Source organism: Salvelinus alpinus, chromosome 11, assembly GCF_045679555.1.
Source record: "Salvelinus alpinus chromosome 11, SLU_Salpinus.1, whole genome shotgun sequence".
Lineage (NCBI taxonomy): Eukaryota > Metazoa > Chordata > Actinopteri > Salmoniformes > Salmonidae > Salvelinus > Salvelinus alpinus.
In genome coordinates this window covers 21,010,797-21,027,235 of record NC_092096.1, presented here as the reverse complement: position 1 = coordinate 21,027,235, position 16,439 = coordinate 21,010,797, and the positions used below count along the sequence as shown (strand labels likewise).

The 16,439-nt window shown below is 42.8% G+C and overlaps 1 protein-coding gene across 6 annotated transcripts in view; it reads left to right on the top strand.

The window, feature by feature from the left end:
* nav3 (neuron navigator 3) overlaps positions 1-13,918 on the top strand; it is a 234,014-nt gene extending 220,096 nt beyond the window's left edge. For all 6 annotated transcript variants that reach the window (XM_071332043.1, XM_071332044.1, XM_071332047.1 and 3 more), the window contains 10 exons: positions 2,643-2,740; positions 3,120-3,215; positions 3,451-3,619; positions 5,258-5,493; positions 5,683-5,837; positions 6,165-6,236; positions 8,564-8,760; positions 9,273-9,391; positions 9,523-9,726; positions 12,147-13,918. In XM_071332043.1, the coding sequence (XP_071188144.1) occupies positions 2,643-2,740; positions 3,120-3,215; positions 3,451-3,619; positions 5,258-5,493; positions 5,683-5,837; positions 6,165-6,236; positions 8,564-8,760; positions 9,273-9,391; positions 9,523-9,726; positions 12,147-12,266 (1,466 nt within the window). In that variant the 3' untranslated portion in view covers positions 12,267-13,918. The remainder of the gene's footprint in view (positions 1-2,642; positions 2,741-3,119; positions 3,216-3,450; positions 3,620-5,257; positions 5,494-5,682; positions 5,838-6,164; positions 6,237-8,563; positions 8,761-9,272; positions 9,392-9,522; positions 9,727-12,146) is intronic.
* Positions 13,919-16,439: the final 2,521 nt, after the last annotated feature.

Below are 16,439 nucleotides of genomic sequence, written 5' to 3'. Positions count from 1 at the left end.
CCTGGATGATGATTTAGTAGAACAGTTTACATTATATTCTCCTGGATGATGATTTAGTAGAACAGTTTATATTATATTCTCCTGGATGATGATTTAGTAGAACAGTTTATATTATATTCTCCTGGATGATGATTTAGTAGAACAGTTTATATTATATTATCCTGGATGATGATTCAGTAGAAAAGTTTACATTATATTCTCCTGGATGATGATTTAGTAGAACAGTTTATATTATATTCTCCTGGATGATGATTTAGTAGAACAGTTTACATTATATTCTCCTGGATGATGATTTAGTAGAACAGTTTATATTATATTCTCCTGGATGATGATTTAGTAGAACAGTTTATATTATATTCTCCTGGATGATGATTTAGTAGAACAGTTTACATTATATTCTCCTGGATGATGATTTAGTAGAACAGTTTACATTATATTCTCCTGGATGATGATTTAGTAGAACAGTTTATATTATATTCTCCTGGATGATGATTTAGTAGAACAGTTTACATTATATTCTCCTGGATGATGATTTAGTAGAACAGTTTACATTATATTCTCCTGGATGATGATTTAGTTGAACCGTTTACATTATATTCTCCTGGATGATGATTTAGTAGAACAGTTTACATTATATTCTCCTGGATGATGATTTAGTAGAACAGTTTATATTATATTCTCCTGGATGATGATTTAGTAGAACAGTTTATATTATATTCTCCTGGATGATGATTTAGTAGAACAGTTTACATTATATTCTCCTGGATGATGATTTAGTAGAACAGTTTACATTATATTCTCCTGGATGATGATTTAGTAGAACAGTTTATATTATATTCTCCTGGATGATGATTTAGTAGAACAGTTTATATTATATTCTCCTGGATGATGATTCAGTAGAACAGTTTAAATTATATTCTCCTGGATGATGATTTAGTGGAACAGTTTACATGTATATTTGAGACCAGTCATTTAGGATAGGGAGTTGTTCTTAGGGAGTTGAGCTGTAGTGTGTAGTCTCCCGGGTGGCGCAGTGGTCTAGGGCACTGCATCGCAGTGCTAGCTGCGCCACCAGAGTCTCTGGGTTCGCGCCCAGGCTGGGCTGGGTTCGCGCCCAGGCTCTGTCGCAGCCGGCCGCAACCGGGAGATCCGTGGGGCGACGCACAATTGGCATAGCGTCGTCCGGGTTAGGGAGGGTTTGGCCGGTAGGGAGGGTTTGGCCGGTAGGGATATCCTTGTCTCAGTATGTAAAAAAGATTTTTTTTAAATTTAAAAATAATTAATAAAAAATGTATGCACTCTACTGTAAGTCGCTCTGGATAAGAGCGTCTGCTAAATGACTAAAATGTAAAAATGTAAAAAATGTGTGTCACACAGGGGATTGTTTGAGACTCTTTACTGTTACCCAACACGCTGCGTTGCTCTATCTTTACTGTTACCCAACACGCTGCGTTACCCTATCTTTACTGTTACCCAACACGCTGCGTTGCCCTATCTTTACTGTTACCCAACACGCTGCGTTGTCCTATCTTTACTGTTACCCAACACGCTGCGTTGCCCTATCTTTACTGTTACCCAACACGCTGCGTTGCCCTATCTTTACTGTTACCCAACACGCTGCGTTGCTCTATCTTTACTGTTACCCAACACGCTGCGTTGCTCTATCTTTACTGTTACCCAACACGCTGCGTTGTCCTATCTTTACTGTTACCCAACACGCTGCGTTGCTCTATCTTTACTGTTACTCAACACGCTGCGTTGCCCTATCTTTACTGTTACCCAACACGCTGCGTTGCCATATCTTTACTGTTACCCAACACGCTGCGTTGTCCTATCTTTACTGTTACCCAACACGCTGCGTTGCCCTATCTTTACTGTTACCCAACACGCTGCGTTGTCCTATCTTTACTGTTACCCAACACGCTGTTTGGCCAGTTTGAAGACAATGTGCTAATCCTTTTGGATGAAGGTGAGTCACCACAGCACGTTTGTCCAAGTAGAGTTCCTCAAGTTGAAGTAACATCTGCATCAATCAAGCAGACGACAGAACTCCTCGGAGAGGTGTGTGTGTGTGTGTGTGTGTGTGTGTGTGTGTGTGTGTGTGTGTGTGTGTGTGTGTGTGTGTGTGTGTGTGTGTGTGTGTGTGTGTGTGTGTGTGTGTGTGTGAGAGAGAGACTAATTAAACCTTGTATGCTCCTCTTCTCCGACCCCGGCCTTGTCCTCGTCGATGAGTGAAGTGCTGTTCGGTCCTCCTTTGGTCTCCTCGTCTGTCCTGTAATTAAAATAGAACACTCTCGGAGGACTTTGGGGCTGTTTAATTGATGGGGGGATGAGTTGGGAGCAGCAGCGCGTGGGAAGACGAGTGGCAGAGGGCCCTTATCACCCCTGCACAGAGCCTGCGTGCCAGCAAGCCAGCCGAATACAAAGTAGTTCCCCTTCCTCCCCAGTTCAATGTAAATAAAGCAGAGAGAGAGGAAAATAGAATGTTTATAATTCATATCTGGAGCTCCTAGCAATGTAACTTTTTTAGTCTGACAACCGTGTCTTTCAAACAGGCAGAAGGACCGCTCTATATTACATTTAGGCTCTGTGGTTTTTACTTCTCTTGTTTCTTCCCTTGATAGTTGTTTTTGTGCCCACAGATATTCTCCTGGACGATGGTTATGAGGGCAATCTACGCAAAGAGGGGCGCAGTGTCCGCATTGTGGTCACAATCAACAGTGGCTCCAATAAGACCAAGGTAACTAAGTGAGATATACGTGCCTAGAATCAACAGTGGCTCCAATAAGTCCACGGTAGCTAATGAGATATGGTGCCTAGAATAACAATGTGAGAATCTTATGCTGTTGTGTAATCAGATGCTTCGGTACCAGCGCTTGACTTGGGCAGGAGCTCACCGGAGCCGAGTACCGGGACCTTCATTTTTCTGTTCCTCTTATAAAATATTATATCAAAATAATTTTGGAGCTCCTGCACCTTAATATAAACAGTACCGGCAACCAAAATAAACACTGGCACCTATTTCAGTCTAAGTCACTGTTTGGTACAACAATTTTGTCACTTATTTTCATTCAAGTCTCTGACATGCTACATTTTCTAATTCCCTATCGTACACTCAGGGTATGCAAAGCCAGGAGTACCTCATTGGTTCCATCGGCGTGAGCGGAAAGACCAAGTGGGATGTGCTAGATGGAGTAATCAGACGATTATTCAAGGTAAAACCTCCTTCCCCCTGCTCACCATATGATCAGTCACTGACTGAACCCTACAGACGGAAAAACAAATATGAAGCACTACATTTTTTGTGTCAGAAAAAGCTCATGATATCTGGTTCTTCATCTGTATGATTGACAGACTATTTCTTTGTTGTGGAAACACATGGATAAACACTGAGATATTAGATAGAATGTATCTTTATCTTAGAATTCTATTTGGCCATTTCCCCTCCAGGAGTACGTGTTCCGGGTGGACCCACTGACCAGTCTGGGGCTGAACTCAGACAGTATAGTCAGCTATAGGATGGGGGATGTGGTGCGGGCCCACGCCTCTGAACTGCCTGAAATGCTGCCCTGTGGCTACCTGGTGGGGGACAACAATGTCATCAGCGTCAACCTCAAAGGTACTAGGATGGCCCAGACTAACGGCATGATGCATTTCACTGTTTCTATTGTTGTGTGTTTTATGTATTACTGTACGTCCTACATCCTTTTAAGGACATGACCAAACACATTTCCCTCTGGTGGGATAATAAAGCTTATTAAATCCAAATAGCACAGATATAGAGGAAGGGCCTTGAGTCTTGACCATGAGACCTGACCAGGAACAACCCACGGCCCTACCTATAGGATGGCACATTTCCAAACATGACAAAATGGAACCCCAGAAGGTTTAAATCGAATTTCCAAAAGCTTCTTCATCCTGACATGACAATACCCTCATGCACTTTGAAAAGCACTTCGGACACTTCAGTCAATGTTCTGCTCCTGAAGGGGCAAAGGAGGTGTTTTAAATGGACTAACATCGGCTTCCATTTTTATTCACCAGAGCTAAAAAAAAGTAGATAACACTTCCTTTATTTCACTCGCATGCAGGCTGCTATATTCCTGTGGTCGTAATGGCCGCTTCTCTCCCATAGTCACAACAGTGGCCATCAGCAGGAAAATGTAGAGGGCCAGGCCTGAACTAGGTGCCATTGAATCCTGTGTCAGCACTCTGCATTACAGTTGTGTTTTCACTGGAGGAGTAGTGTCCAAACTCCCATCAACAGTCAATTATAGTTACTCTGCAGTCATTGAAACTGAATTATAGTTACTCTGAAGTCATTGAAGCTGAATTATAGTTACTCTGCAGTCATTGAAGCCGAATTATAGTTACTCTGCAGTCATTGAAGCCGAATTATAGTTACTCTGCAGTCATTGAAGCCGAATTATAGTTACTCTGCAGTCATTGAAGCTGAATTATAGTTACTCTGCAGTCATTGAAGCTGAATTAAAGTTACTCTGCAGTCATTGAAGCTGAATTATAGTTACTCTGCAGTCATTGAAGCTGAATTATAGTTACTCTGCAGTCATTGAAGCTGAATTATAGTTACTCTGCAGTCATTGAAGCTGAATTATAGTTACTCTGAAGTTATTGAAGCTGAATTATAGTTACACTGCAGTCATTGAAGCTGAATTATAGTTACACTGCAGTTTTTGAAACTGAATTATAGTTACTCTGAAGTCATTGAAGCTGAATTATAGTTACTCTGCAGTCATTGAAGCTGAATTATAGTTACTCTGAAGTTATTGAAGCTGAATTATAGTTACTTTGCAGTTATTGAAACTGAATTATAGTTACTCTGAAGTTATTGAAGCTGAATTATAGTTACTCTGAAGTTATTGAAACTGAATTATAGTTACTCTGCTGATCCTAAATCAGCGCTCCTACTCTGAGACACTTGACACATACGCCACCTGACGTCCCAAAGAGTTGCACCATAAACAATAATCAACTCTTCCCATTTCTCCTGATTTATTTTATGTTAACATCATTTATTAGCCATCGCACAGTCGCACTGCATTTAATTATGATATTTTATGGGCTATTACCTGAGTGAATGAACTCAATTCATTCCATTCGTTTTAGAGTGGCATGAATTCTATTCAGTCTAACACAGGTTGTGAGAGGCTATGTACCGTTATATACCGTTAACATGATAATATCCTGTATTATTAGCACCTAGTATCATCAGACAATCACGTCTCTCCTCCTGCAGGTGTGAAGGAGAACAGCATAGACAGCCTGGTATTTGACACCCTCATCCCCAAGCCCATCATCCAGAGATACCTCAACCTGCTCATGGAGCATCGCCGCATCATCCTCTCTGGCCCCAGCGGCACCGGGAAGTCCTTCCTGGCCAGCAAGCTGGCAGAGTTCATTGTCACCAAGTCTGGTCGAAAGGTCACGGAGAGCAACTTGGCTAGCTTCAACGTGGACCAGAAATCCAGCAAGGTAAGAAAACGCTCAGCCAAGAGTATTAAGGAGCTAGTCGCTAAGGAGTCGGCATATTTGTCTATAAATCGCCTCGCTTGGCACTATACAGTATATCAAGGACAGTGGTCCTATTTCAAAGACAAAGTAACACTCACTTTATGAATAATGGCCACATCTTTAAGCTCACTGTGTGTTGTTTCTGGGCAGGACCTGCGTCAGTACCTATCCAGCCTGGCAGAGCAGTGCAACTCTGAGGACAGCGAGATGGAGCTGCCCACCGTGGTCATACTGGACAACCTCCACCACATCGGCTCACTCAGCGACATCTTCAACGGATTCCTCAACTACAAGTACCACAAATGGTGAGTATAGCTCCACCGGCACAGGAAGAAAGTCTAGCCGCTATAGGATGGTGGTGGTGATGATGATGATGGGGGGGATGATGATGATTGTGTTTAACTCAAATGCAACAGTTAGAGTTAATGTGAACACTGGGATTCTGTACCAACAACCATTTCTAGCTTTACTCATTACAAGATGATGCAATTCGTATTCTATTCAAGAGAGTTTACCTACTGTTCCTTGATAAGCACAATCACTGTTGTGAAGGGAAAGGTAAATATCCTTATTGCCTGGCCCTGGTACGTAACTGCACTGTCCTCAGTATAATTGTTCTGTCTTGTCTGCAGCCCGTATGTGATTGGAACCATGAACCAGGGAGTGTCTTCCTCTCCCAACCTTGAGCTTCACCACAATTTCAGGTATGTCACCAACACTCAAACCAGGATTCAAAAGCTTCATTTGCTCTTTGCTTTGAACATATTGTTTTTCCTGTACAGACAACATATCCAAGCAGATTTTTGCTAACTAACATTATTTTGTGGCATTTTTCTTTTTTTTGAAAACTCTGTTTATTCAGTTTTACACACAAGACAACACAAAACAATATAAATAATATACTCAACTAGAAAAAAAAGAATAGCTTTAAAGATACCGTACTTTGGACAAGTTAAACACACCGGGCAGAAGGCTACCAAGGTTAAAGGGCCATCTGTAGTACAGGGACAGAGCAGACACCTCACCATTGTTCCTGTAAACAGACAAAGGATAGGGGTGGAGAAATGCAACCACCCAACCATCCACTGGACCAAAAATAAAATGTACAATGCTTTAAAATACCCCCCCCCCCCCCAAAAAAAAAAAAAAACACAAAGAAATGCTTATCCAGCCCTTAATTCACAAGGGAGTCAAATACAGACTTATTTTTGTTTTAATATGAATGCCATTAAAGGATGGACTGTTTAAAGTAAGACCGGAATGGAGCCCAAGCCTCGTAAAACAGTTTGGGGTTCCCACGTGTATTGAATTAAAACATTTCTAGTTTCTGAGAGCACAACACATCTCGCACCCAATATTTATAAGATGGGGGAGCTGCCATCTTCCAGTTCTGTAGTGTTAGCCGTCTAGCTAAAATAGTTGTATAAGCAACAGTGTCCAACTGAATTCTGGACAGGGGGGTACCTATGGGCAATACTCCAAAAAGGGCTGTAAGGGGAGACGGATTTATAACAGTGTCATATATATCAGAGAAACATTTAAATATTAATTCCCAGAAACCTGACAGTTTGTGACAGCCCCAAAACATATGATACAGTGTGGCTGGTTCTGTTTTACATCTGACACAGGTAGGATCAAAATCTGAGAATATTCTTCCCAGTTTGGCCCGGGGCCTTTTTCAACAATAAGATGTGCTGTATTATTTTAAAAAGGGCAACTATAAAAAAAAGAAAAATTGTAACTCAATTAAAAATGAATCAATAGTCAATAGTAAAACTACCAATAAGAACATTGTGATTATGTACAGTATTTCATCAGCATTTCATTCCTGCTTCCACTAGTAGAAACAATAATACCACCACCAGGCCTACTGCCACAAAATAGTTGTGTGGATGTCTTTCAAACCATGAAGTCAGTCAACTTCAGATAATACAGATTAGAAAGTAGAAAAAAAATTAGGAGGGGGGCACAGTAATTAAGCTGCAAAATGTAACTTAGTGGGCGACCTGACAAAATTCACATAGAAATATTTATTATAGATCTGTCATTCTAATTGAAAGTAAGTTCTATATGAGCTATTTCTATGCTTCCCGTTAAGTTTAGTTTTTGCGTCTTTAACATTGGTTTTGTACACCAGCTTCAAACAGCTGACAATACAATATTTTTGGTTATGGAAAATATTTCACCGCGGTTTAGATGATACAATGATTCTCTACACTATACTTTCTGGTTTTGTTACATAAACTGAAATTAGATTAACTATTAGAATTTTTCTAAACAGGCAATGGCGGAGTGATTTATGCATAGTGCATCTTGGCTAATTAGCTTTGCTAATTTGACCTGATATAATTTTAGGCCTTACACACCTGGTCATTTTTTACGTGACATATTTGAGAGGATAATTACATGACTAATGTGGCAACAGATATATTTGTCATTGGGTGCATGCAAAATCACACTGACATTCATTGATTAACATTTTCATCACACTGTCACCATGGAAGGAACAGGAAACAGCCCAGCATTTCATAAAATGCCATGAGGCCAAATGTGGCACAACCTCCACGCTGATACTGGTCTTCCTGACTATGAGTCGGAATTACAATATGGAATGATCAAACCAGAGTGCAAGCCTCAGAACAAGCAGTCATCTTTATTATGACAACTGACCACAGAGCAGTTATCACCAATGGGGCTTTATTTGGGATACAGATTTCAAATATATGCCAAACATCCATCCCCCAAACGGCCCTTATCCTTGGGCCAAACTTGCGTGGAATTTCCCTAATGCTGAATTCCAAATCGACCTCTAGTGCCATTCTCTAGTCACTGATCTGAAAGAATTGGACCTAGGTATAAGAAACTTGATGCTTCATCTTTTCTTTCCATAGGTTGATTTGAATAACCACCACATCCAATCATTTCAGGTCTACCTGAATCATGTAGCGGTGTAGCTCCAATTCCATCACAGCTGCTCCATAGAGTGTGATGTCATGCATGTTGTCTCGTCATCCTTTCCCCCCGTCTCCAGGTGGGTGCTGTGTGCCAACCACACGGAGCCGGTCAAGGGTTTCCTGGGACGATTTCTGCGCAGGAAGCTGATCGAGACAGAGATCAACAGGAACATGCGCAGCAATGAGCTCATCAAGGTCATCGACTGGATTCCCAAGACGTGGCAGCACCTCAACGGCTTCCTGGAGGCTCACAGCTCCTCAGACGTCACCATCGGTTAGACAATGCACGCACGCATGCCCACACACACTGAGTTCACATATTTCTAAATGATCGTTTGAACATTGCACACATGACACTTAATAAGTGTATTTTGGTGTTGTGACTTTGGCTATGTGCTCAAACTGAAAGGCGCTACATGGTCAATCAGACGTCTGCATTGGCCGTGCAGCATTTACGCTGATAGGGGCTCTGCAGAAGTCAGGGCATTCATACTTCTTGCACTTCCTGAGCAGCACAGAGCTGTTAGAAGTTGTCAAGGAAGTAAGTTTGTGTTTATACCGGACCTCCCGCTACCACCTACCGTCAACCAATCATGTCAATGCGGAGCTATACTGAGCCCTCCGCATTGTTACAAAATTTGAGAGGTGCACGGCGATGCGGTACAGAGCTCAATTTGGCCTCTGCGTCACACCATCCGTACTGCGCCTCCGACCACATTTTCCAATCAAACATGAATTGTCTCTGATCCAGCAAAACACACTGAATGTGTTGTGTTCTGCCTACAGGTCCCAGGCTCTTCCTGTCCTGCCCCATGGATGCAGATGGCTCGCGGGTGTGGTTCACTGACCTATGGAACTACTCCCTGGTGCCTTACCTGCTGGAAGCCGTTAGAGAAGGGCTCCAGGTGGGTACAGACGGAGGTCAAAGGACACAAAGTGGAGGGGTACCGGTGTAGGGTGAAGTTGCCCCTGTCATCAGCATCTATGATTTCTCCTTTCGCTTAACTCATTTCTCGTTTTGTGGCCACCATTACAGCTGTACGGCAAGAGGGCGGCGTGGGAGGACCCGTCTAAGTGGGTGAAGGACACCTACCCCTGGAGATCTGCCTCCTTGCAGCATGACAGCCAGGCCCTGCTCCAGTTACGGCCAGAGGACGTGGGCTATGACGGCTACAGCTCCTCCAAAGAGGGCGCCTCCTCCAAACAAGTGTCACAGAGTGACACGGAAGGAGACCCACTGGTAAGGAGAAATTAAAACAAAGTCCTGAAATGCTGAAAGAAGGTCCAGTATGGGGATTTCGCTCTCATGGTGAGCGAGTGTTGCACCTTTTCCTGTCCAATTACTTAATTTCCTTCTATCATGTTTCGTGGCATCGTTAAACATTATTGAACATTATTGAATTAAGTTTCCGCCCTGAGCCCTTCTATCAGCACTTCAGTTTTACAGTCCTAGGACTGAGCAAATCAAATCAAATGTATTTATATAGCCCTTCTTACATCAGCTGATATCTCAAAGTGCTGTACAGAAACCCAGCCTAAAACCCCAAACAGCAAGCAATGCAGGTGTAGAAGCACGGTGGCTAGGAAAAACTCCCTAGAAAGGCCAAAACCTAGGAAGAAACCTAGAGAGGAACCAGGCTATGAGGGGTGGCCAGTCCTCTTCTGGCTGTGCCGGGTGGAGATTATAACAGAACATGGCCAAGATGTTCAAATGTTCATAAATGACCAGCATGGTCAAACAATAATAATCACAGTAGTTGTCGAGGGTGGAACAAGTCAGCACCTCAGGAGTAAATGTCAGTTGGCTTTTCATAGCTGATCATTAAGAGTATCTCTACCGCTCCTGCTGTCTCTAGAGAGTTGAAAACAGCAGGTCTGGGACAGGTAGCACGTCCTGTGAACAGGTCAGGGTTCCATAGCCGCAGGCAGAACAGTTGAAACTGGAGCAGCAGCACGGCCAGGTGGACTGGGGACAGCAAGGAGTCATCATGCCAGGTAGTCCTGAGGCATGGTCCTAGGGCTCAGGTCCTCCGAGAGAGAGAAAGAAAGAAAGAGAGAAAGAGAGAATTAGAGAGAGCATACTTAAATTCACACAGGACACCAGATATAACAGACACGTAGCCTCCCGACACATAAACTACTGCAGCATAAATACTGGAGGCTGAGACAGGAGGGGTCAGGAGACACTGTGGCCGCATCCGATGATACTCCCGGACAGGGCCAAACAGGCAGGATATAACCCCACCCACTTTGCCAAAGCACAGCCACCCACACCACTAGAGGGATATCTTCAACCACAAACTTACCATCCTGAGACAAGGCCGAGTATAGCCCACAAAGGTCTCCGCCACGGCACAACCCAAGGGGGGGCCACTTCAGTGGTCCAGAAAATATAGACATATTGGTTAGAGAGCTAGCACAACACAATGATTCAGGGCGGCAGGTAGCCTAGTGGTTAGAGAGTTGGGCCAGTAACCGAAAGGTTGCTAGATTGAATCCCCGAGCTGATAAGGTAAAAATCTGTCGTTCTGCCCCTGAACAAGGCAGTTAACCCACTGTTCCTAGGCCGTCATTGTTCTTAACTGATTTGCCTAGTTAAATAAAGCTCGAATAAAAAAAATAAAAAACACGATGAAGACTGAAATCACAGGCATGTTCTAACTGATAGCTGATTCTAACTCTGAATGCTGATTTTAATGACCGTTTTATTTGTACAGTGATATGTAAAATAGAGTCATATGAAAATAGTTTTCTAAGAGTTTTACGTTTCCTGAAGCTAAGTGAAGTAACATGAAGGAGACCATGTTGGTGGACATAATAATAATAAATAATAAACAATAAAAAAAGAGACATCAGTGAGTAAAGGTGGAAGCCAGTTTCCAAGGATACCAATAACAAACGTGACCGCAGATGACCTTGTCTTTTGAAAGAAGAAAAGACAAAGGGGGATTTAAACACACAACCCCCCTCCCCCCCATAGACACACACACACACACACACACACACACACACACACACACACACACACACACACACACACACACACACACACACACACACACACACACACACACACACACACACACACACACACCATTAAGCTCTGAAATGTCAGCAGCTCGTTATTCGGATGACTACACTTTAATTCCACTTTGTGCGTCGTGATAAACCGTGTGGCAGGCGATTCCTGGGGAGTTGAATAGGAATGGGCTTTCTCTGTTGGCCACTTAATCCTCAACACATTACTGTGTAATCATCAGAGGAGGCCTGCACAGAGCTTCCCAGCCCTGGCCGCTCGCCTCCCTATAGGCCCACCAGGACCATTACAGGGAAAATGAAGACCGCTGTGCCCGGTGCTTTCCATATATGGTAGGAATGGGCCTCTCCGTTCCTCAGGGCCTTGAGGATCGGCTGGTTTTCATCTTTCTTTTAAAACCACGTCTTGTGTGCAATTAAGCACGATGCAAGTGGAAAAAGCAACTGACACTCGGGCCCCCTGGTGTCTATCTCTGATAAAGGACCACTGCAATGTCACCTTAATGATAATACCCAGTCTAAGACCTTGTAGTTGTGATAGTGGACTCTGAATAGCATTGTGGTGTTGGCTCTCTTTTTGTTTACCACTCTTTTTATTGGTTGTTTGTTTTCTGTGTTTTCCAGATGAACATGCTAATGAGGCTGCAGGAGGCGGCCAACTACTCCAGCGCGCAGAGCTGCGACAGCGACAGCGCCAGTCACCATGACGACCAGCTGGACTCGTCGCTGGAGTCGGCGCTCTAGACGAGAGCTCGGAGAGGAGACCTCAGATGGAGTGATGGAGCGGAGCGCTTTTCAGCGTAGCGTCAGCAAGACGTGGCGGCTCGAACACTTCCAGGCACCCCACACATAAGACAGAGAGATGTGTGTAGTCAGGAGATGTCTGTTAGCGGGGTTGGGGGGAGTAAGCCCTCTGACAAAATGGAGTAGATTTTTGTGTATGGTGATTGAGACACAGTCCTCCATTTCTCCACTAGATGTGGCATCCCAAAATGCAGGCTGCACGTACACAGTGAGAGACAATTATGTCTGTGGTTCTACACCATAAAACTGGAATTGACATTATAGTTTTATTTATGTTGATTCACAGTTGTTGTATTAACTACGGATGTTTACAAGGGCCAAATTCTGGTTTCGTTTACTAAGGTGCTGAACAAAAAAAGGCACGTATCCCTCCCGTCAAACCCTGACCTCAGACGAGCCACATGGTGCTGGTCCCGTGCTCAAACCTGTCCCTAGTTTACAGGCAATGCCAAGACCCTCCATACACCACTCGCCAACAAGCACAAAAAGAGCATTGTGTGTCGTCCAACCAACTGCTACTGTGAAACAATGGGCAGTGCCAATGTTACCGTTTGATTTACTGCCAAGTGCACTGCGACGTGTCCGTCCACATCCACAGAGTCCTTTTAGGCTTTTCACACTAGCAGACCAGTTGTTCACCCTTTCCTTAAAAGATCGACAGCACTATACCAACAGATGGGTGATGCAGGGAGTGATGGCTCCTTCAATCCAAGGGCCAGGTCAAGAACAGTACAAGCCTGATATTGGTGCTTTCTCAATGCAAAGCTCTGAGACAGGGGGTGTATTACTTCAGCCTTTGGCTCCCTGCTGACCATCCTGAGTGGATAGGAGATTGACAGGAACACACACTTCCTGACACACAACCATTCAAATGAAGTGGTCCCATATCGTCTCAGTGGGTGCTTTAATCTTAAAGGAGAGTTTTATAACTACTTTTAGGCCAAAATATCTCACAAATCCTGTCAAAAAGTATGTTGCCCAAAACCATCCACTTTTGTTTCTGACAGTAATATTGTACAAGCATACTGGCTGTTATACTGTATTTCCAAGTAGAACTGACCAATTGTATAAAAGTTCAAAGGGGTGGGCATTTTTTTACATTTAACATTTACATTTAAGTCATTTAGCAGACGCTCTTATCCAGAGCGACTTACAAATTTTAGTTGTTGCTTTTACCCAGTTGAGCTGGGTTCACTTGAACTGTCATGAGCACAACCCGACCCTTTTGATTTTATAGCCTAAGGAGCATGTTTTAAGGTTTCTAGGGGGGAACATTTGAAGGAGACTTTTACTTTTACATAACAGCGTGTGGTAGGGACAGAAGCCATTTTGGATTTTGATTGTCCTTCCTCCATTAATGAGTGGGTTGGTTTTGCACAGTTAAAGTGGGGGTGTAAATAATAAAGTATTGCACAGTGAATCAGAGATGCATTCTTCCCTGTTGATGTTATATTACGCTTTAACTCGCTGAGAATTATTGTCCGTTGCAAAAAAATACAAAATAGAAATGCAAAAACCAACAAGCTGTCAGAAACAGGTGTATGTCTTGTGGTGATTGGCTGTCTTGCCTATGCAGGAGGCATACGATGTACAGTATGATATTATTTTTTTTAACGCCGTATATTAATGTTCACTAAGTCACTGATTTGAGGAGCAAACCATTCAATTTATCAAGAAAAACAAATCTGGTCATTGTCACAGATTTCCCTTTTGTGTATTCTCTGGAACTAGTATTTGGTGACACATCCCCCTATTCAACAGGCGAAAATTCACTTCACAAAGCATTACACTGTAACATTTCTGAATATACTTTCATTCAGTCTTGTATTCACCGGTTTTAGTAGAATCCAATTTTTTTTGTCATCCCATTCTGAGGTACTATTTACCTGCTGTTGTGCTATTTACAATTCCAAATAACAGGTGCTACTGGTCAAATAAATCTATCAGATTCCATTTTCTGCAGAAAATGTTGTCACAACCTCAGGACAAGCTCTTGTTGTCATCACTTGTCTGTGACAAATGTATTTTTTATTTTGTTTTTGCACGCATCATTGTTGGTCTACGCCATCAGTCTGCATCTAAACTTAGAGCCTGACACACACACACACACACACACACACACACACACACACACACACACACACACACACACACGGATTGTCGGTAAGACATAGCTCCCCTCCAACACAGCAGACATCTAGTCACTCCTCCCCGCTCCCCTAGGACACCATCAGTTGCCTAGTTAACCAGATGTTTTCACAACACAAACAGTGTACCATTATGTCATGGTGACACCATCAAATTGCAATTACATCTTAGTTGAAAACATTGCATTTACTGCTTTGAGAGAAGAGTTTCTTTTTTGTTGAAACATTTGTCCTTAAATGTTTTATATTTTGTACATTTGTATGTAACATATCGTGTAAATAGACAGAGACAGCGATTTAAATCATCTGGAGGGATTTTGTAGTCTTTGTAAAGCCCTAATAAATGGTATTTGGTGTCACATGAGCAAACAATGCGTCCTGTTCTATCTCATGTCTCTGTTCATTTTTTCTCCACCATATCTTTCCTCTAGTACAGACTCGGAGATATCCCAAACAAATGTTAAGACACACAACTGGTCTTACCTTTATTTACGGCCGCTCTTTGCTACTGTGCAGTTTTATTTGAACATACATTTGTTTGGGATGTAACTTTGTTCCTGCCAGAACCAGCACCTGTATCTGGACATAGAGTACAGCTGTGGACAGGGGTTCCACTTAGTTCTACAACTATGGCTAAACTTAACATTAACCTATCCCTCATAGAGAATCATGTTGGGGATGGAAGGTGCTGGCTGGGTAACATTATTGTGCCCAATAGATTATGCCACTATAACCGATTAATGTGCCAACAAGTGTTTGTCTATCATTCAGCTTTGGCTTACCTATCCGTGTCAGTGGATAAGTAATCTGGATGAGTAATGGCCAACCCTGTGAGCCACTCCAGAACTCTGAGTGCTCTTGATCAAATACACCATATTTGAAATTCTAAAAAGCTCACTTGTAAATGAGTGTACGTTCACATTATGTTGCTAGTCCAACAAAAGCTGGTGTCAATGTTCGCTGAGAAAGATGTCAGCAACTCCAGGCCCAGTTGTGTTAAATGGCCAATTGTTATTAACAGGGGTTCCTTCAAATGTGCTTCAATTGATTAAAAAAATACTTTTTTAAACTTAGTTTCTGAAAGTACAGAAGAGGAATGATTAGTAATTATAATACAATATCAGGTATAAGCAATAATACAATATTACAATACATTTATATTATGAACTGCTATAATAGTAAGCAGTTACATTGATAATGAGAGATTCTCAATCGTATCCTTCTTGCGTCCTCTCTCTTTGCCGCCTCCTCAAAACCCATTGGATGAGAAAGCCAGAGGTCCTGCCCCTCTGACCCTTTCTTCCATTGGGTTTTGAGAAGGGGGTGATGAGAGAGGACACGAGGAGAATGCAATTGAGAAAAGACCCTTGAGTTATATCTGCCAGTAGTTACATGGGAAAACCTGACGATTCATTGGAACCTGATCGGAAGGATTTGGGAAGAAGAGGGATGTGAGTGAGGGTTGGAGGTCGGAAATGGCGGCGAGTAGTGCAGACGAAATGGAGAAAAGGTTGGTGAAACAACAGCTGTGCTGGAATGAGGACAATATGGGTGTCAGTGCTGATGCTATGAAGCGGGAGGATGAGGGTCAAGGACCGGAATGGTCGGTAGTGGAAAGACATAGGAAGAAGAGAGATCATGATACAGAGTAGTAGTGGATTTTCTAGTAAAGAAAGCATAAAGAGGGCCAAGGTAGGAAGCAAGAGTAATGAAGTGTTGGAGTGGAAATGGTGATGGTGTTTGATGAGACCACAGGGCCTCACCTACACCCTATCTGACGAACGAATGCCGTAGAGAAAGAGGAAGGTGAAGTGAAATTAGCTCGGCTCATTGGAAATGGTAGATTGTAAATATTGTGTGGTAGTCCGGCTCAGCAAGAGAAGATACTGGAAATGGAAAAGCTTAATGGAAAGAAGATGAAAAGCCATGCCCCTGGTGTTTATGCTAGATTGAGGGGAGTCATCAC